This window comes from Poecilia formosa, unplaced genomic scaffold (assembly GCF_000485575.1).
Source record: "Poecilia formosa unplaced genomic scaffold, Poecilia_formosa-5.1.2 Scaffold149, whole genome shotgun sequence".
Classification (NCBI taxonomy): Eukaryota; Metazoa; Chordata; class Actinopteri; order Cyprinodontiformes; family Poeciliidae; genus Poecilia; species Poecilia formosa.
This window is the reverse complement of record NW_006800088.1, coordinates 307,512-328,221: the sequence shown is the minus strand read 5'-3', so window position 1 is coordinate 328,221 and position 20,710 is coordinate 307,512. Positions and strand designations below refer to the sequence as shown.

The 20,710-nt window shown below is 40.1% G+C and overlaps 1 protein-coding gene across 2 annotated transcripts in view; it reads left to right on the top strand.

Annotated features, from left to right (window-relative positions):
- Positions 1–20,710, top strand: part of capn1 (calpain 1) — a 37,807-nt gene that overhangs the window by 205 nt on the left and 16,892 nt on the right. Inside the window, exons 2-6 of one of the 2 annotated variants that reach the window (XM_007563578.1) lie at positions 4,518–5,186; positions 7,458–7,527; positions 10,364–10,482; positions 19,431–19,564; positions 20,432–20,600. In XM_007563578.1, the coding sequence (XP_007563640.1) occupies positions 4,929–5,186; positions 7,458–7,527; positions 10,364–10,482; positions 19,431–19,564; positions 20,432–20,600 (750 nt within the window). In that variant the 5' untranslated portion in view covers positions 4,518–4,928. The remainder of the gene's footprint in view (positions 1–4,517; positions 5,187–7,457; positions 7,528–10,363; positions 10,483–19,430; positions 19,565–20,431; positions 20,601–20,710) is intronic. The other variant, XM_016677194.1, reaches the window with a different exon arrangement.

Sequence of the window (20,710 nt, the reverse complement as noted above, 5' to 3'; positions counted from 1 at the left end):
ACTGAGTTGCGACGATTAACGGGCTGCTTTCGTCCGAACTTTCTTCACAGGAAGATTTTGAAGTTTGTGGAACGAATTTGAAACTTCAAAACCATCTTCTGCTGCAAGAGCAACATTTGTTTCCAATGATTTTTTATTAAAAAGTTTACGACCAAAATAAATAAAATAGTCATAACATGCAGAGTACATATTTCCGGGGTTGTTTCCTTCTATGACATGTCTGTTTTCATGCGCACCTCATATATATGCCACGAATCGGATGTTAATTTTGATGACACTGAAACAAATAGGATTACCTTAGAGTTTGATTACTGGACATGTCCTCTTCCGGGACCCTTACTTATCTATGCGAGTCATATGTATGCTTAAAAAAAAGTTAAATAACAAAACCTGCTTTAAAGCAAAAGGAAGTTGTTGTTTTTTTTAACTTTGCAAGACCAGTTCGCGCACTCTTATCTTTTGATTAGATAAAGATAACAATCTTTCTGGATACTCCGAGTGTCTGGTTTCTCTGCAGGTCTATTTTCTCCAAAGCATTTCATAGATATATCAGTTCACTGTAAGCAGTGTTTGGAATATGAGCTCTGCATGCAGAAATACCCCGGAGGCGGTCAGAGAGCTTATTCATTGCTCAGACGCCTCGTCACATTCATACAGTGTTTATGTGCAATGCTGTCCCTGGATATGCGGTGAGAAGGAGGATGGATGCCTGTTGGACTCAGACATGCATCAGCAGAAAAAGTAGTGTCATGCTGTATTTTGATTGGTGGGGGGGGTGGCCTTAAAGGATTTTAAGCTGCTCCTCACACAATAGTTCCTCCTCAAAACTATCCGTATCATTGTATGTAGAAATACAGCTTCCTCTAATTACTCTTAACTGGTTTCAGACTGTAGATACCACAGGGGGAAGGCAGAGTAGTTTATACAGTATTATACTGTCACAACACAATGACATTTTTTAAATAAAAGTGACATAAATGTTACTATTTTATAAGAATGCACCGATCCACTTTTTTCATTTCCGATGCCGATGCAGATATCTCAGGTTTAGTATCGACCGTTCCTAGATTGTGCTATAACATGGCACAACGTGCCTTGACTATACGTAACGCTGCCCCTTTAAGGTGAGGATAAATCTTTCTTTAGAGAAGAAGTGCCAAAAATCACTCAAAATGTGGCTGAATCTCTTCAATATTCCCTTTATTTTTTTACTAGGATCTCTACTGAAATGTTGAAAATCATGGTTCGACCTTTGTGCTGTTTGGAGTGCAGCGCGTGTTCGTCTTGACTTAACTGGGCCCACTAACTGAAACTCCTTTGTTTATGTCCCAGTGGAAACCACAAACAATTTGGTTTCCTTGAAGGTGATTCTTGTTTCCGCCCAGCTTTGTTTGACTCCAGTTGCATTCATGTGTTCATATGTCACCATCATGCCGTCATAAATCACACCACGTGCACTGAGGTGTGACACTGTAGCTTTCATGGGAGAGGAAATAAAATATTAATGATATCCATATTTAACTTATGCAGGGCAGAGGTCATGTTGATAACATGCAGCGGATTTAAAATCCTCTGCATGTTCTAGTCTGGTCCTAAATATTATAATATTCCTATTTGTTCCTGATTTTTATTTTTTTTAATCATTTATTTTTTTGTTTCGTTATCTTTACTGTCATGTTTTAAAACGAACACACAGACGACCTCTTCTCTGCTCAGACAGCAGCACTGACATATCTTTTGCATATTAAACACTCTGCTGCTGCTGAAGAACGGCCTCAATTTTCAGCTCTGTTGTGTTTTCACATCTCTGCGCTGCTCGGGTGACATTTATGATTTACATGATTAATTCAGTTTCTCGAGACAGGTTTCAATAAAATATTTAGAATGCTCGAGTGTATAGGGAACTCTTTATGCCGTCTTGTTTTTTTGTTTTTTTTTCTACATTTTAGACCGGGAGTATTTTAAATGGAGGTTTGTTTTTGTGAATCGTCCTGATTCAGGTGGCAGAATGACGACCGTAAGACAAAGGGCAAACTTTTCCATCCTGCCTTTAAGTTGTATTTGCAGAGAATATGTTGTCCTAAGAAAAAGCCTGCCTCCTGGGCTCACGGTCTGCTGCGTCCGCTGTAAAGAGTGCTTATTCTGCTAAGTGTTGGTGTGTTATCACCCGAGCGCTGTAAGTGCTGTCCTATAGTCTTATGTGCTCTTAAATTATTTATTGATGACACACATAAAATAAACAGCATACCTGCTAGTGCCGTCTAATGTAGGGACAGGAATGATGCGACCGGATAGCTTGTAGCAGCTACCAGTCAGGATGGAAAAATCCCAGAGTCGATGTTTACTGAAAGTAAAAACAGATGCCAGATTTTTCTTTTACTCGTTGTTGCGTTTAGAAATGCTGTTGCTTACTTTCAAATTGCACCAATAGGTCGTGGTAGTACCAAATATTTCTGCAGCGTTCTGGTGTTTTACTGAGTTCTTCAGACATTTTGCATTCAGCACTGGGAGTCCAGAGCTTGTAGGTCTACCTTTAAGAAGAAAAAACATCTCGTCTCTTGAAGTCATCATGGAGGAATTTTGGGGCTTTCTTTTACGACAGCGTTTTTTCACTCAAGTAAAGTTTGCAGACACTCTTTTGATGCTCCGCTCCCCATTAGTGCCTTTCAGTCAAGACGGAGTCTTTACCCTGGATTATAAAAGTTCTTTGTATTTATCAGACAGTCACTCTGCTGTATAGTTGCTGTTATGTTTGTGAGCATTAATCCTGCAGGGTGACTCAACTATGTTAGCCCACTTGACATTTTACCATTTGAATGCTTCAGTCTTTTGGCTACAAAACAAGCCAAAATGATCAGGTTTTCATGCCTGACAAGCATGAGGCTTTTTGACAAACACAGTGCTGTGTACTATGACCAAACACATTTACTTTCACCTCATTTCACCAAAGGGCAGAGTTGATGCAACTTTGGAAAAAAAATCCTCCTGAATACTTTCTGTAAAGTATATTCATTCTCATGGTTACCTTTCCAAACAAGCTACACTTTGAGCTTTAACATGCTACATAAGATATGTGATGTCTGAGGTATAATTCTTGCTTTTTTTGTGTGATTTCTTTAACAATTGTATAGTTTGTTGTCACAAATTTGTTAGCAACGTCTCAGTGAAGAATAATGAACTTTAAATGGTTAAGAAACAGCTTTATAACCTTTCCAAGACTGATAGCTAGGTGTGGTTGACCTCCTGCTTATTGCTGTTTTCTTGTTTTATGACCCTAATATCTTCTAGACCAGTAAACAATACAGATGGTCATCTAGCATATAGTGAAAACTGCATTATTTTTGACTTACTGTCACAACAATTTCCTGTAATGTTTAAAATAGTATTTTTTTTTTTACTGTTTGTTCCATGAGAGCATCAATAAATTTGAAAATATAAAAAATATATGCTAATGTCTGCAGCTTAGTAATACAAAACACACTTCTTTCTGTGACTAGTGTGCTGAAGAAGCCAAATAAAATCGGTAACATTTGAGTTTGTGGGGCTATGATAGCACTTGCCTAAAAAGATTTCAAATAAGTTATAGTTTTCATCATTATTACAGAAGTATCACAAAATATGGTGATAAAATTTTGGTCTATTTCACCCACCTCTAGTAAACAATCCTGTCCTGATTTGTAAAACTCTAGAATTGCTTTCTTTCCATGAGTATAAGTGTAGCATTGATGCTAGCTGCCGTTTATTTCCACCAGCAGTTGCAGAGGAGGAACGTTCTCTCCTCTCTGTTTGGACTCGGCTCACGGGAATCTGTCACTGAAGTGGGTGTGGCTCACAGCGAGTGGTGGAAACTGTTACAAAGTTGAAGAAGCTTTGCAGATTAGCCAATGGTAGCTGCTTTAAGCTAAGCTGCTGCCTGTGCCTGCAAGGTAAATGTTGAAACAGGAAGCGGTGCTAGAGAGTTACAAAAAGAAACGAACCTGGTGTTAAAAATAAATGGCCGCATCTCTTGTCGGCGTGTTTTCGGCAGCTCCAGTTCTGTCAAAATGTTCTGGAGCGCTTTTGACACTTCACGGTTCTGCTTGTTCAAAGACACTGAGAGAGCTTTTGCTTGTTCTGGTGCCATGCACAGTTCACTAAGCGCTGCGCTTCACACAAAGCGCATCTCTAAGCCTCTCGCGCACTACGTACATTCCCCACAGAGCAGCTGATCTAAGTCTCAATGCAAGTCGTTTCTGACGTTTTGTCCACGTTCAGCGCTGCTCCACAGGAGTAGCACAGATTTGTTTTTTTGTGTCTTATGCCCTTTTGGAATGCAAGCAGTGGTTAGCTGGAAAGCAAAGCAAACTGATCTGACTTTAAAACAAACAAACAAACAAAAATCCCCTGCATGTTTCATTGAAGCTGTTTTTAGCTGCTGCCTTAGGAGATGTACATGTACTTGTTTCTCTGCATTCTTTCTGAGCTTAGGTTCTGAAATTCTTGTGTGTTTTATTTATTATTTATTTTTCTCATTCTAGGTTTTACCATCTGGCACTAAAAGGACAACCCGACACCCGGTCAACAAAATCCTGTCAACATACATCCTGTTGCTGCTCCCATTTGCTGGGCTCTGATGTGAGGACGCCACGCCTCTCTCGTGAAAAGCCTTGTCACTTCAGAGATCCTCTGTTTGTGGTTGCGCTTTAAGCAACCGCAATCCTCCACTCATCAATATTTAATAGCTTCCTAATGGCAGCTTGTGGTTCCTTTTAATTTATGATTTGGGCTCAAAGCTATTATAGCGCCTCATCACATTTACACAAGTGCTTTTTATGAAAGGCTGTTGATGCATTAGATCACAGCTGCCTCCCGAATAATTGGTTACTTATTGTCGCCCGATTTTTATTTTTAAACGACCCTCATAAAAAGAGTTATAGTCAGCCGTCAAGATGGTGGAGGCCCCCATTTATGCCACTGGCATGGCCGCCAAGCTCAGGAGTCAGTGGGATCGTGACGGCGGCCTCGGACAGAACGACAACGCGGTGAAGTTTCTGGGTCAGGACTACGAGTCTCTCAAAGCGCAGTGCCTCCGGAATGGGATGCTGTTCGAGGACAGTCTGTTCCCCTGCGCCACATCGTCTCTGGGATTCAACGAGCTCGGCCCCAGATCCTCCAAGACCAGCGGCGTCCGCTGGATGAGACCCTCGGTAAGAAAAGGGGGGGGGGCGGTGTCTTTACTGTATTGTTGCAGATTCGTTAAGGGATGGGACGGCTATTCGTGCTGAATTCGAAGAATGTTGGAAATAGAGACACACGTATGAGTGATGTTACTTTTCTGAGGTGGTCAAAAGTCAACTCTGAGCTCAACAGTGTCTAAAAGAATTGTTTTCACTCCTTCGACTTTTTGTCACAGTACAACCACAAGCCTTAAAAATATATTAAATTCAATTAAAATGAATCAGATGTATATCTGACAAATCCATTGAGTCAATACTTTGGAAAATGACATGTTACTGCCATTAGAGCTGCAAGTCATTTTTGAGGTACGTCTAATTTCTGCCAGTTCTTCCAATTTCAGACGTAAGGCCTTTATGAATATCAATTTTCAGATTTTGCTGAAAATTTGGCTTTAGGTCTGGCATGGTACTACTCTAATAAACGATTACGTTCTGGTTGAATGTTGACAGTTGTCTTGCCTCAGTGTGTCGTCATTTGCAGCCTTTAACCACTTTTCTTCAAAATTGACCGTGAATTTATTTCAGTCCCCGTTACTTAATGCTGTTCCGTGTACGTATGAGGTCATCAACTGGATTAAAACTGAGATTAAGTTGCAAAAAGAGGGATTCTACACACTAACTTGGTAACTTCTGAATTTAAAACTTCTGAAGTCAGTTGTTGCATGGCAGACGTTTCGGGTTGCTATTGTGCTGCATTGTGTCCTGTTATCACATAATAGCCCAATTAAAGACATTGAGAAATGCATGTGAATGAATAGGAAGGCTTTTTAGATGAGGTGGAATTATTGAGTAATGTAAGGAAATAACTGCTTTAATCTGTGCTTGTTCTGTTGCCCAGTATGAACAATAACAGCTTATTGTCCAATCCCAACCTCAACAAAAACAGATGTGAACAATTTTTTTGTGTGTGTGTGTGCGCATGTGAGAGCAGATAATGACTTCGTAGGAGTTTTGCGAAGTCTTCCCCAGGATTATTTGATTATCCCCTGAAGCAAATTTTGCCCACAGTCCTGACTTTCATCTGTTGCCAGGCAACTACACGTTCAGAGCTGAGTGATTGGGGTTTCTTTCCTCCAGTTCAGGAAGTCTGCAGCGTTTTTTTTCCTCCATTGCTCTGCCTCCCGTCTCTTATTAACTCCTCATAAATACACCAGAGCTCTCGCTGTAGTCGAGTATTTCAAGAGAGCTCAGTGTGATCACAGAAGCCCTGAAGACGGCACGCTCGTCACCACTCCCCCCCCTGCCCCACGAATCGTGACGATCTTTTAGTTTTACTGAGCGAAGGACTGTGATCCGATTCCCCCAGGGTCGTGATCGTCTTCGTGGCTGCAGTCTTTTATCGCCTTCTGCAACTTTTCGTTTCAGTAGGCTGACCACGAGTTTGTCCATAAATACGTCATGGATCCATCTAAGGCGTATCGTGAGCTCAACTAAACTTTAGTGTTTCTTAATGTGTTATATGGTCTGTAATAGTTACTCCGTGGGAACTGGGTCAGGGTCGTCACGCATCTCCCCAAAAATGATTGGATGTGTGACGATGGTGTGTTTTCTTGTATCCTTGGGTGGGTTAAAAACCAGTGGTGTCGATCAATTTAAAAGATTTAATCACATTATAGCATTGCAGTTAATCATGATTAACCACAATGCTTAACTTTGTAAGCTTGGACTGTAAAAAAGCTTGTACTGACCGCAGTACAAGACTGTGTAATGCGCTGCTTTGACCTTGAGAGGCTTTTGAGTTAACATGGGTCATACGATGAATCTGCATTATGTAATATTAACTCGCTAAACTTGTTAGATTAATCGCACATGCTAAGATGTTAACGGTAACGGCAGCGGTTAAAAACAAACATTTTCCAAATCCAGCGTGTTTCACAACAGGCTAAAGTTGAAAGCTCAAAGGACATAGAGCAGTTTCTGCAATGTTTCTAATAAATGTAATGTTTTATTGCATGTATTGTTTTGCCTTTGTTTATGTTCCTGTGCACCACACAAAAACAGCTGATGTGTAGTTGAGGCTACTTTTCATGTAGTAAGCTACATGAATTTACGTGTTTAAAAAGGCAGCAAAAGAATTATGTTTATTTATTTATTTATTTATTTATTTATTTATTTACATTGTAATCATGAAGAAACCACCTGGTTTGGCTTTGAATTGTGACTTGCAGGGTCATAAGAATAAGACAAGTTGCTTTAAAAATGAGTTACTAAAGTCATGTCTGCGTTGTGTGTTCCCAACAGGAGTTGTGCAGGCGGCCGGAGTTCATTGTGGACGGAGCGACTCGCACAGACATCTGTCAGGGATCCCTGGGTGAGTCCGAGGGGGACAGCCTGCAGCCGTTTCACACACACACCTAGCGAAGAATCGTACTAATGTACATTGTTACTCGCTGTGTCAGATAAATATTCCTCAAAAAGACTCACGTCTCCTGAACACCTGGTTCAGGTGTACTTTCTATTGGAAAGACAAATAAAAAGCACAGTTATCTGCAGAAGTCCACAGTGAAGAGAAGTCAGCAGTATAAGCTAGAGGTTCTTACTTTGGGAAAGACAGCAATAATCCCATGAGTGACTGAAGGCATGGGGGTGTGGTTGTTCCTCTCTGGATCGCTGGCAAGTGATTGCAGTTTTTTTTTTATTTTTTTTTTTTATCTGCTGCTACTTGTTTTCCCTCCTACATCTGCAGTGTAAGTTTAAATTGGCTGCACCAGTACCAGTTGTGTTTTTGTTCTTTTTTTTCTTTTAAATCTGCGTCATCTGCTCCCTTAGCGTAGAAACTTATCAGCCCCACGTAAAATTTTGCTGTGCAGAATTTCAAGCTCCCTGTCGGTCAATGTTTACCCATTACATGTCAAATATTGAGTTTCTCTTCTTTTAGTGAGGACATGCATGAAAAACTTCAGTTTTCAGCAGGGCTTCCCCTTCATTCTGAACCAGAAATGACTGAAATCTATACTTTCTCAAAAATATGTATTTTTAGATTTTTTTCCTTCCTTCCCCTTTATGTTCTTTTACTTTTTCAAATGTGTCAGTTTCTCCTCTTTCTTGTTTCCTTCCTCCTTCCCTTCAGTGTTTGCCCTTCTTCCTTTTTTATTTCCTCCTGTCATTCCTTGCTCTCTTATTTACTTCCTGTAGCGTTTGCCTCTCCTTCCTTCCTCTTTTATTATCTTGTTCCTTATTTCCTTTTTCTAGCATTTGTCCTTCCTCCAAGTTCTACTTATTGCTTGTTTGATGTACAGGAATTCAGAGTGGTTTGTGTTTTGTAATTTAAAACTTTATAAAGTGAGGGATACTTGCTTTTTATATTTAGGTTTACTAACCGTAACAGTGGCTTATCAAACAGCTGTGAACACCACCAGGTGATGTTTCTGACCACGGTCCTGACTGGGCTGATGTGATCTGAATCACCTGCCCTTCAGACAGCATGTCACAGAAATGGATCTTCCCCATTTTAACCTTGAACTGACACACGCAGCTCAGACTTCATCTAATCATCATGTATATTTCAGGTTTTTTTTTTTTTTTTTTAAGCGTTAATGTCCCTCTTCCAATGCCTTAAAAAGGTCTGGCCGTGTGAGAAACGACGCCGACCATTTCCTGATGATGCCATTTCATTAAAGCCCCTTTCAACAGAAACTTCATTGCAAAATTACCACCACAGAAATGTCTGTTTACTTGGAACACATTAATAATGAAGCACAGAAACTTTAAGAGCTGCCGTTTTCTTTTCCAATGCAAGAGCAGTGTTGTGCACCGATCACTGGTTCTTTGTTGAAACAAAAGGAAAATATTACCAACACAGCTTGTTATTTCTACATAAACCGCTCTTGGTTTAAGAAAAAATAAATGCAATCAAGTTGTAGATTTAACTCCAACTACAAGAAAGCAAATGGAGACGCTAGTCGAGGCATGTGACGCTGATGTGAAAAGGTGTTTGAAGTCCAGCTAATAGCTTGCGTTTAAAACGAAAAGTTCTTTGGCATGTTGGAGGCTGAATAAAGGCTTGAGCTGGCATGTATGGCGACATGAAAAGTGTCTTCTTTCTCTTGAACTACAAAGAAACTGTTGCATGACAACTGAGCAGAAGTGGCTTCTGTAGCCGAAGCCACAGTGTGATTCTTGCTAATGCTTCTGAGTTTCAGTGCTAATTTGGATCACAGAGCCACTACTATTTATAGAAAGTTGTTGTTTTTTTTAGTAATTCTGAAGTGACTCACTAAATTATTCACACACCCTTAATATTTCAGAATAGAATCTGTGTATTTTTAGCATATTTATACAAAGTGCATACACAGCCAAGTTTGTGTGTTTCAATCAGCTACTTCGAAATCATCTAGTTCAACAAGCTGCTTTCAGAAATCCTCTAATTTATGAATTACTTGGGGGAGGGGGAAACATATTTAACTCAAAGACTTGCAGGAAGAAGTGCAGCTAAAGGTGCGTCTACAATTTTATGATGGAAAGGCAGGCAGGCCTGTCACAATAAACATTAAATCAAGTAATCACATAATGAATTTAAATAATCTCGATAATTCCCATCCTCATCTTTTATCATTTTTTCTTTTTCCTCTCTACCAAAATTGGTCTTCGGTTTGATGCTTTGGGTTCAATTAGATGCTGTTTTTTTTTGAAAGGATATTTTGTTTCTAGAATCTTCAAGGTTCTTCTTATTTGCTGTTTTGTTTATTTATTTTGGATATTTAAAATGTCTTTAATGTTCATTAGTATTTCAAGTTTATTGATCTTTGAGAATGTGTTCTTGTGTTATCTTGCCGTCATCGTTGTATTACTTGAAGGTGGTTTCAAAACAATAATATTATCATTTATTGCGATGACTTCTGGGACGATTTATCGCCTATAAAAATTTGCAATCAATCAGAGGCGGCTGAATGTAAACGGGACAAAACTCTTTTCAGAATTTTCATCGTAAAACATTTATGAAGACTGTAGTTTTCCTCCTACTTCATGGTTATGCACAAAAAAAAAACAACTTAATTTTTGTGTTTGTGACAAATCCACAACTATATTTTTAGAAGTTCTTAAACTTTGTCTTTAGTCAGAGTATGAGCTGCATCTTTCACTGGAGGAAGGTGAATGACTTTTTATTGACTTTTTTGTTTTTTGCTGTTGTCGGTTTGCATCTGCAGGAGACTGCTGGCTGCTGGCGGCCATCGCCTCGCTGACCCTGAACGATAACCTCCTCCACAGGGTGGTTCCTCATGGACAGAGCTTTCAGCAGGGTTATGCTGGCATCTTTCACTTTCAGGTAACGGCTCCACCTCCTGTGTTTACATAAAGAGCGTAGACGACCTCTCCGTTTGTCCGTCGCAGACCCGTCTTAATGTTTGATCGATCTTTCCCTGTATACCTTCAGGACAACACAGGGATATTTTCCTGCCTACAGCTTTCCCTGTTTCCATGTTCTGCTCTGCAGATTTTCTATTTTAAGACGCACTTTTCTCCTGCTGTGACTGAAATACTAAGCGGGATAAATGTGGAACAATTCTGACAGAAACCATAAGAATATTTACATGTTCCACATTTTACTGAAGGTTTTAAATGTCTGCGATCAGAACGTGCAGCATAATTCCCAGAAGTCATGGGAGCGTCTCCGGTTTTGAAGGCGGTGGATGACTCAGCCGGCGTTCCCTGCTCAGCGGAGCGTGTCAGAACTCCGGTTTAAGCTTTTCATGGAAAGATTTGCCAGGCAGGTACGATGGCTTCCAGGAGATCCTGAGGTTGTGAAAGATGTTTCATATTCTCCTTCACAACAGGATTAGCACTTCTTCTGCAGTTGCAGAAATCCAGGCATCTTGAAAACTGTTCCAGAGGTCATAGGTCAAACCCGATTTAAGTTTGAAAGCAGCCAGGATGCTACAACTCCCTTAAATGCAAATATTTGTTTTGTTTTTTTTTGTTTGAGCTGTATTTCAGCAAGATTATCTTGAGCTTGCCACAGCTTTTACACTCATTGGCACTTGTGGTGACTACATGTTAAAAACACTGACATGAATTCTGTCATGTGGACTGGTCAGTTAGGAGAGACCCAGGTTGTAGAAGAAAATGATGAATTTAATGACGAGTGTAGCTCAAAAACAGTCCAGATCTCAGGCAGCACGGCAGAGGGGAAACAGAGGCTCAGCACCGGTAGCAACTGAATTAAACAAAGACTGACACGGCGAGCTAAAGCCGACACAGGACTTCACCGTTCTACTGTGCCGGCAGACGAACTATCATAGACAAGGACCCGACAAGAGACAAAGACAACAGGTGGGTTTAAATACACAGGGAGGGTAATCGGGTAACTAGACTCACCTGGGAAGCAATCAACAGGGAAGACGCAGAGACTCACAGGACAGAAACTGAACACAGAAAACCCTTAAAAATAAATACACAGAAACGCGGATCATTACGAATTCATCTGTTGCAGTAGCAGAATGTCACTCTACATATCATCAATAAAATCAAACCTTTAACTTGCATCCATTTACTAAAAGAGGGGAAAATCCCAAATAAGGAAATTTTTGTATTTATCTAAATAATCAGTGTCACACTTATTAGCAACGCTAACAATCCTTTTAAAGTATATTTACATGAACGCTGAACTTTTCTTGTCATCGAGAACACCCAAAAGCTTTAGTAAGCGATGTCACTTTTTAAAAAATGTTTCTCTGTACTAAATAAGTGGCAACAATCAATAGTGTGACACTGTGAGTTAAATAACTTTGAGTGAAACTGTAATCTACTCAAAGGAACGATGTAAGCTCACAGCACGCAAAGAGGAAGTTGGTGAAGGAACCGAGTCGTTTGAGTTGTCGGACCGGACGGCATTGATTTTTTTTTTTTTTTTTTTTTATCTCAGGGGTTTTGAGTTTCCAGAATGTTTTACATTGGTGTGCATTAGATATTGTTTGACTCTGTGGGTGTGTTCAGCTTCAACAGTTCAGAGCCACGCTGATGTACCGTTTCTCTTTGATTCAACAAGCAAAGTAGCACAGAACTGTCTCAAACATTTTTGTTAAAATCCATTTTAATTGGACAGACTTTTTTTTTATTTCAGAAAATGTCTATGAAGTTGGATTTTTGCCTACACTTACCCATATTTACAGTCCCAATGAGTCTTAAAAACATTAAAAGAACTGAAACTGCAAGTAATTTAGTACGAGAAGATTCTATTGCTGTAAAGACTGATTTTTATTTTTTTTTTTTCACTCACAGTATTAATAAGCCAGCAGACTGGCTGGTCTGGGGAGAGGTCATCCTGGGAACACAGTCTGCTCCCTATTAGCTTAAGCTAGCATGGCAGTTCCTAGACTTATTTTCAGCATGTCTGGGATCTCCATAAACTCTTTTGGGAGTTTCTAGAGATCTATCTTAGTGGTGGCAGGGTAATGGTGTCTTGTGTGCTCCGTGTATTACAGCTAGGCCTGTATGCAGCTTTTCAAGGTTTATTGTACATTTTCACACCAGCTGCAGCATGAATAGTGAGAGTCGCGGCTAGAGGTGCGTGTTGCTCCGCTTCCGTGTCGCCACCATCATTGAAGTAGTGATGGTGTTTCCTCCTCCGCAGCAAGATTGAAATCGGTGACTGTTCAGAAAAGTCCCACATGAATGAATGAGAGGAATTCAACAGAACCGTTCCAGCACAGAGGTGACGGCTGCAGGGGAAGAAAACTATTGAGCAACAGCTACATTTTAGCTTTAATGTTAAAATATATTTTCTTCGTTCAGTCACGGAGAACGCGGGAAAGTGTTAATCCTCGTGTGAAGACTCCTTTAGAGCATCTTCAGTTACCTCCGATTCTCTTTTTATTGATTGAACACGGCGGGCAAATCTTTCCGTTAATCTCTACATGCTCAGAAGAAGACGCAACTCTGATCGAGTCTTTTAGCAGCTTTGATTAATTAAACCACTGAGGACACTCCTGTTGTTTCTAGGCATTACAGTGTGTGGATGAAAAATACATTTTAATGGATGTTTTTGCAGTTTTAGTGATTTCTCTGAATTTATTCTTTGGTGGGAAAATCTAACGGCATACTAAACCTTATAGGCTGAAACCTCACGTCTGTTGTTATGACTACGTTTAACGGTCTCATGAGAAGTTTCATAAATTTTGAATGTTGAAAGATCTGAGAGAGGAGCAGGATCTGCCGGGACGCTTAACGAACCGACCCGAATCGCAGGGAACGTTGAGCAGAAGAATAAAACGACGAGTTTTTCTTCTTCTGTCGCTACCCAGGCGTTCAGTCGGAACAATCGCTCCCTGGAGGATCGGTGGCGCTGTGCCCCACTGCGGATCCGGCCGCCCACGGGTCACTCCTGCGAAGGGAAGCTGGTCCATTTGGAGTGGGAGATTAGTTATTAATGCAAACATTAGGTGTTTGATTAAAATCACCAACACCTGTCTGAGATCTGTGGAAAATGTAAGTATGAAAGGGTGTTTCAGTAAGGCCTTACTGAAACATAAACAAGTTAGTGTAGCGAACAATTGTAACAAGAATGCAGGGTTTTTATTTATTTATTTATTTTTTTTGTAGGATGTGTAAACATAAGATGTGGTTTAATCTGTGAAAGAGAAACCATAAAAGCACATTTCCGAATTGTTCTCCGAGTGTGATCTGAACCTGTCGACCAACTTTTTTTTTTTTGCTCGTTTTGTCAAGACAGATCGAAGAGTTTAAAACGCAGCTTTTATGTCTCTGCCTTCTATTTTTACTTTCCAAAATCACTGAAGATAAGCAGCCTCTCTCTTCCACACCCAGACAGTCAGACAGTGATAAATATCACCTGTATTTAAATTGCTGTTCCATAAATAATAGAAACTGTTCATTTGAACTCCTACCGGATCTTTCAAGCTGACCCTTCTCTCTCTCTCTCTCTCTCTCTCTCTCTCTCTCTCTCTCTCTTTCTCTCTGACCTGGTCATGCTGCTTTGCAAAATGACCAGGCCATGTTTAATGACCCGGGTCATTAAGCAGATTCTTTGCAACATAATTCAAGAATCTGTTCTGTGATTATGCATGGATGCAGCCGTTGGGAGGTGGCTGCTGCTTATCAGTTGAACTTTGCTTTATTGTGTGCAACAACAAATCCATGTAAACTGCAACAAGCAGGCATCTGTAGCACTGACACAGATCTGGGCTTGGTTTAAAAGGTCTTGTCTTCAGAAAGCTGACAGGAAGCGTACACACAGTCAGTCCAACATGGAGTTTTATGACAGCTGAGGTTTACTCTGTCTCCATATGCAAGATATGACTGGTTCCCTTCCTTGTCTGACAGATTATTTGAATGAGCCTGTGGGTTTTTTTTTTAATCATTTGCATGTTTTATAACTAATGATTGTAACACACAGCCTGTATTAAAGGAGTTGTTTTGCAAATGGAGAAGCGTCATTAGGTAACACAGTTGACCAAGCAAGACATAAATATCTGGTCTTAGTCACAGAGGTTGCTTTTCTTCTTTTTTGTGTTCAAAAGTGCTTAGAAGTACTGCAAATTTGACTCTTTAAAAAACAATAACACTTTTGTCAGTTTTGTGTTTAAGAGTCAAAGTCACAAATGAAAACTACAGTTCACAAACGCCCGGATAAATAAAGGCTGACCAGACTTAAACTGTGGGTTTGCACTTTGTGATGATTTTGCATCAAATCTGAAGTGATTTTAAGACGCTTAACTGGAAGCAAAGCAGATGCAGTGTGATTGCTTGGCCTGTTCTGAAATGAAAAACTGACACAAACCGCGTTTTTAGAAAGAGGTTTCTCAACGTAACTAACTGTATGCTTCTGTACATTACGCCAATGTTCGGCTGACAAAAATACCTTTTAAAATTATGACCAAAAAGTTGATCTTGCTCTTTTGGGAGACTTCAAATGTCTTTTTGCAACATTTAACTTGGTGTAGCAATTGTTGTTTTTTTTTTTTTAATAAAAGGTTTCCATCTTGCCAGCTTAGTCCACAGCCACAACATACAGAGAAGATTATCACCAGATGATCTCTTCTTGATTATGACTGTCTTAATGTTTCATGGCACTGGTACTGCCTGTAAAATACATGTTCTACTCTTCTCCTGCCTAATACCCTTTCCCATACGACCCCTCTGATTTGGAAGGCGTCTCTGTGGCTGATGTTTTACTACAACATTAAGTAAATGTCAGGAAGAGTCTGCTGAAACAAACATTACTTTATGTGGGGTTAATCAAATGGCATAAGGCGTCTGTTGAGGCCTTCTTAACATTACACTGAGTGTGAAGGTTAATTCTGAATTAAACCGGATCCCCAGCTAAATGAGGGTGTGCACACTTTAGCAGCTACATTATGGTCAATGTATTTTTTCCCCCCTAAAATATTTGAGTTTTGACTTTAAGTAAGAAGTTGTAGCTGCTGATTTTGAAGTTATTTCTCTTTAAGAATGATTATAAACCAGAATAATAAAAAAACAAGATGTACCTGGGACGGTCCAAACTTGGCAACAAGGCTGCTTCAGTCGTTATTTTTGATCCGTTTTCAAACTGACGTCTTTATATCTGAATTTGTTTCTCTGGCCATTTGTCCCTGAAGTACTAAAAGAGATTTATTTTACAGTTTGAAGAATCTACAAAAACATGCCTCCATAAGACTGTCTTCTGCCTCTTTCTCTTAAAGTCTTACTCTTCACAAAAAAAAATTGAGGCGGAGAAAATCTGGTTGTAGCTCTTGTAATCACTCCACCATCTCGGCTCGCTGGGTCACTGAGCCCTTTCAAGATAATTTGACGTTTGATCCAGCGGGCGTTTTGCCAGCTGAGGGGAACAGAGCTGTCCCGATGGAGGGACGGCACACTCGCTCATCGGTCGCTCATAGCGCGCGCGCAGTCACAGAGATTATGTCAAACGCACAAATAAAACAGAGATCCGTCAGGGATCCCTTCCATCAGCCCGTTCAGTCATGAAAACCGTCGGAGCAGAAACGAGTAGACAAACAACCCAGCTGTCTCTGCACATTCCCTACGTGAGGCCCACGGTGCAGACAAACGTATAAAACAAGGCGGACTGTAGTCCTTAACACTTCAAAATGTAGTTTTGAATGGTCAGAAAAAGGTGAATTTCTTTTTTCCCTGCTGTGCGGTTGTCACATGCGGCAGAAACATCAATAAAAATCATCACAAAGTGGCTCACAGCTGCTATTTTACACCTCTGGGACCAGACAGTGGTGCACTGCAGAAACATGTGCTCCTGTATTCATTGCTGCTTTACTAAAGTGAGAGGGAATAATGCTCCAGCTTGCTCAAAATGTCCTGCAAATGCATGTTGTGCTAAATCTAAACACGGGAAAGCTGAACACCATACGAATGCAAAAAAAGAGAAAAGCTTCATGTTTTGTAAAACCTGCTCCACTTCCATAATACTTTCTTTAGACTTATGCTGTATTTGTTAGCTGGTCTTTGCTTTCTTCTACATTTGTGCGCTTTTAGATCTGTCTTGGATTTCCCTTGTTGTGTACGTTTGGATCCGTTAAGCCTGTGGATAAATTACCCTGAACTGAATGAGTCATCCCAAAACGTTACGAGTCCAAGCTGCGGGGAGTTGTAATCTGTTCTTTTTCAGTGTGAAGGCAGAAAGAGGAAAAGAAAAAAATCAGAAAGAAGGGGAGTCTTGGTCAGAAACAAACATAAACTGGAGCAGAATCCGTTAAGACATTTGTAGCAATGCTTTTTCTTTTTCTTTTTTTTTGTGTGCCTGGGAACGCCTATTGTTGAATAGTTTTGAGGTTTTTCTCAGGCTCAGACACTAAAGTTCCTGCAAGTTACGACACCGATCTGGTCAGAGTTCATTTGTTATTGTTTTTTTTTTTTTCTCACAGCGTCTAAGGGTGGTGTTCACACTTAGCTGTTCAATTCTGAAACTGGGCGAGTCTCCGGTGGGCCGTATTGTGGCACGGCTTCTCCCAGAAGTGGGCTCGGCTTTGCAGGCAGGTTTTGGAAAGTTTCTGCTGCACATTGAAAGCAGATGCTGACCAACAAAAGTGGGCTAAATGCTCCTGGATGCAATGTGATGCTAGTGTACACTCATTAGCTCTGTGGTTAAGCTAAAACGACAGTTCTCCAACCTTCTTCCTTTTTTCTTTGTCTCTTCCATTGGCCTAAACCACAAATGGAGTTTTTTTTTTCTGCTGGAAATTCTCCCATTGTATTCAATTACCGCCTTACGGTTTCTGTACGTGGCTTTTCATTTGGTCCTTGTGAGACTTTTTAGCACGAGTCTGAATTTATAGATACATTTAGCACGCTAGCATATACAGTTCAATCATAGATCAAAACGGCCTGCTGCCTTTTTCTGACACAATAAAAACTTCCACAGTAGAAGTGTTGCAACTTTGAAATGCTAAATTTAGTCCACAGATGTCAAACGTTTGCTGTTCAGCTGTCAACACAGTGCTGACTTTACTTTTTCCTTATTGTGAGGTGTGTAGATGTCTGCACTGATAAATGACACACCTCTGCATGACGAATGCTCGAAGTGACTTTGGCTTCTTTGCTTTCTTATGAATTCAGGAAATGGTTTTTTGTTCCAGTTGGGAAACTCATTGCATTGAACTTCCATACCCAAATTGTCCCTTGATTTTTTTTTTTTTTTTTTTTTAATTTGGAAAAAAATAAATAAATAAAAGGTGAATATGTTCTGACAGCAGAAGTGGCTTGCTCTCTCCAGTTGTTGCTGAACATTTTATTTTTGCACCATTCCTCGTATTATGACAGTGGCACATCAAAAATGACGTGCAAAGCTGACTAATGCGACAGAACAAAGCCCCCTTTCTTTTTATGTCCATGTAAGATGTTTTTCAATGCTTGGTCATATATGGCAAGAAAGGAACAAGTCTGACAGCAGCCTAACCTTTTACTGCAGCTAGCTACTACAAAGGAGGATGTATGTGCTGCTGACCCCTGGGAGTTTGTAGAGGTGTAGATTTAGCACTTCAAGCTTGTTTGGAATGTTAAAAGGAAAATCTTGTCAGGAAAAAAAAACTCCCAAGCCACCGAATTTACAGGAGAAACTTTTTTTTTTTTTTAATTCCTATGTCAAGCTGTTTTGTTTTTAGCTTTTTACTAGAAAAAATTCTCACTTCTCATGTTTGTTGGGGCTTTTTTCTTTGTAGTTTTGTGTTAACTTACTTTCATTTGGATACATGTTGGTGTATAATGACCAGCAGGATGCTAATCTGACTTGGACAGTATTTTCTTTTTTTCTTTTTTTGGTGAGTTGGATTCTGTAGCTCCTTATCGAGTCTGTGCTGATTTACACTACGCTGAGACAGTCTTGCAGGCTTCAGCTCTGATTTGCACCCATATGCTAATCTGCCCAGCCACTGAAGAAAACGTTGAAATGAATTGGTGAAATTCCAGACATCGCTTTTATGCTTCTATGCTTCTGCAATAAATCTGAAATAAATCATTTAGCCTTGACCATTACTCTTTTTGAGGATGATTTTAATTTTTCCATGTCACAACAACAAATACAGTAGAGTAGAATGGTTTGGATCTGCTTCATACTGCCCCCTGCTGGACACCAATCATTGAATCAGATCTAATTTCCTAGAAGTGAACCTATTTGCATCTACCTGTAATGCTTTAATTAAAAATAGATTAAAACAAAACAAGTACCTGTGTGTTTTCTTGGAAAGCAGAATCAATCACCTAAACATGTCAGGCTCTGGGCAAACTATTTTGGAGAAATTAACTCCGCCCTCCTCTGTGGTTCTTTACATGCAGCAGAGAAACCTGTTTGATTTGGAAAATAATTGCCGTTACACACATTCTGTGAAAAGATCTAACAGAGTTACTTGTAAACATTAGTCACCTCATTTGTCAAAAGGGTGAGCAATGTTGTTTTCTTTAACTTGAGTTAAACCAGAATACTTTTTTTCTGTTCTTGTATTATTAATGCTTTGTATCAAAAAAAGTAATTATTTTTTGTTCGTTTTTTTAAAACCTTTATTCGCACAAAAACGCGAAACATTTACGTTGTTGATTTGGCTTAGTAGACTGACTCTGTGTAGTGCTCACTCCTACGTAAGTTTTCTACAGATCCAGAAGAAGTATTGAGCAAAAACCTGCAACGTTCTGAAGCTGTGCAGATGTTCAGATGAGATTCTGGACAAACAGTCCAGACTCCTTTGTTAAAGAACGTGAAATCCTTCATTGTGTTTTCTAGCGCTCTCTGCTTCTTCTCTTGTAATGCAGTTCTGGCAGTTTGGAGAGTGGGTGGAGGTGGTGATTGATGACCGTCTCCCGGTGAAAGATGGGAAGTTGCTGTTTGTCCACTCCGCAGAGGGGACTGAATTCTGGAGCGCTCTGCTGGAAAAGGCCTACGCCAAGTAAGAACACGGCTGAAAAAATCACAATCATTGTTGCAAATCCCTTTTTGTTTTTTTATACACTTACTGGCCTTATCTGGTCCAGATTGTTAGTACTGGGTTGGGTCTCTTGTTACCTTCAAGATAAGCTTTCATGGCATTGATTCAACAAGGCGTTGGAAACATTTCGCTGATATTTTGATGGGGAAATGTTTTCTGATTTGGATCTGGATATTTAAATGCATTTACTTTTCTTAATTGGATTTAATAGGTCGTTATTTGTATCGACAAGCAATTGAAAATGTCTACCAAATAAACTGGCTTTGTGCTTGTACAAACTTTTGAGAGCTATTGCTAAGCTATGAGGATTAGAAAAATTCCCTGTTTTTTGAGGTTGCAATCTACTTTTTTTTTTTTAAAGAAGAAAATAATTTAAATATGTTGTGAATTTTTTTTTTATCTAAGCAATTTTATTGTTCATAAGTCTGTAAGGAGAAAAAAAGAGCAGTATTTGCAAACTGACAGCTCAGCTTTAAAGCGGCTCTAGTATGACACCTAGTGGTTGTCCAGCATAATAAATTGGTCATGATTTCTGAAGGGGTTCAACGACCGAGAGCTGCAGCTGCGTCAGTTGACAGCTGTGGTCTCAGTTGTACGACTGACATACAGTATTGTTCATATAAACACATGGCTGCCACGTTTACACAGTTTCCCATATTAGTGCAACGTGAACATGAGACTGATGATACCATATATAAACAGGAAACACTGCAACTGTAGTTTACTTAAGCTTTGACATAAATAACGCAGCGTGAAGTGTTTCCGCTGTTACCGCCTCTCGTTTCCTTGGAGACCCAATTCATGCGCCAGAACTGCTTTGGTCCGCAGGCTGAACGGCTGCTATGAGGCTCTGTCAGGCGGCAGCACATCAGAGGGCTTTGAGGACTTCACCGGAGGCGTGACGGAGATGTTTGAGCTGAAGAACGCCCCCTCAGACCTCTTCAACATCATCAGCCGAGCCGTGGAGAGAGGATCCCTGCTCGGCTGCTCCATCGACGTCAGTGCTGATCGTTTACTCGTGCTCAGATTCAAGACGATAATGTAGTTCTGTCACAGATTCTGAACGTTTTCTCAAACCGTCTTCTAACACGCTTGTGTCAAACTCAA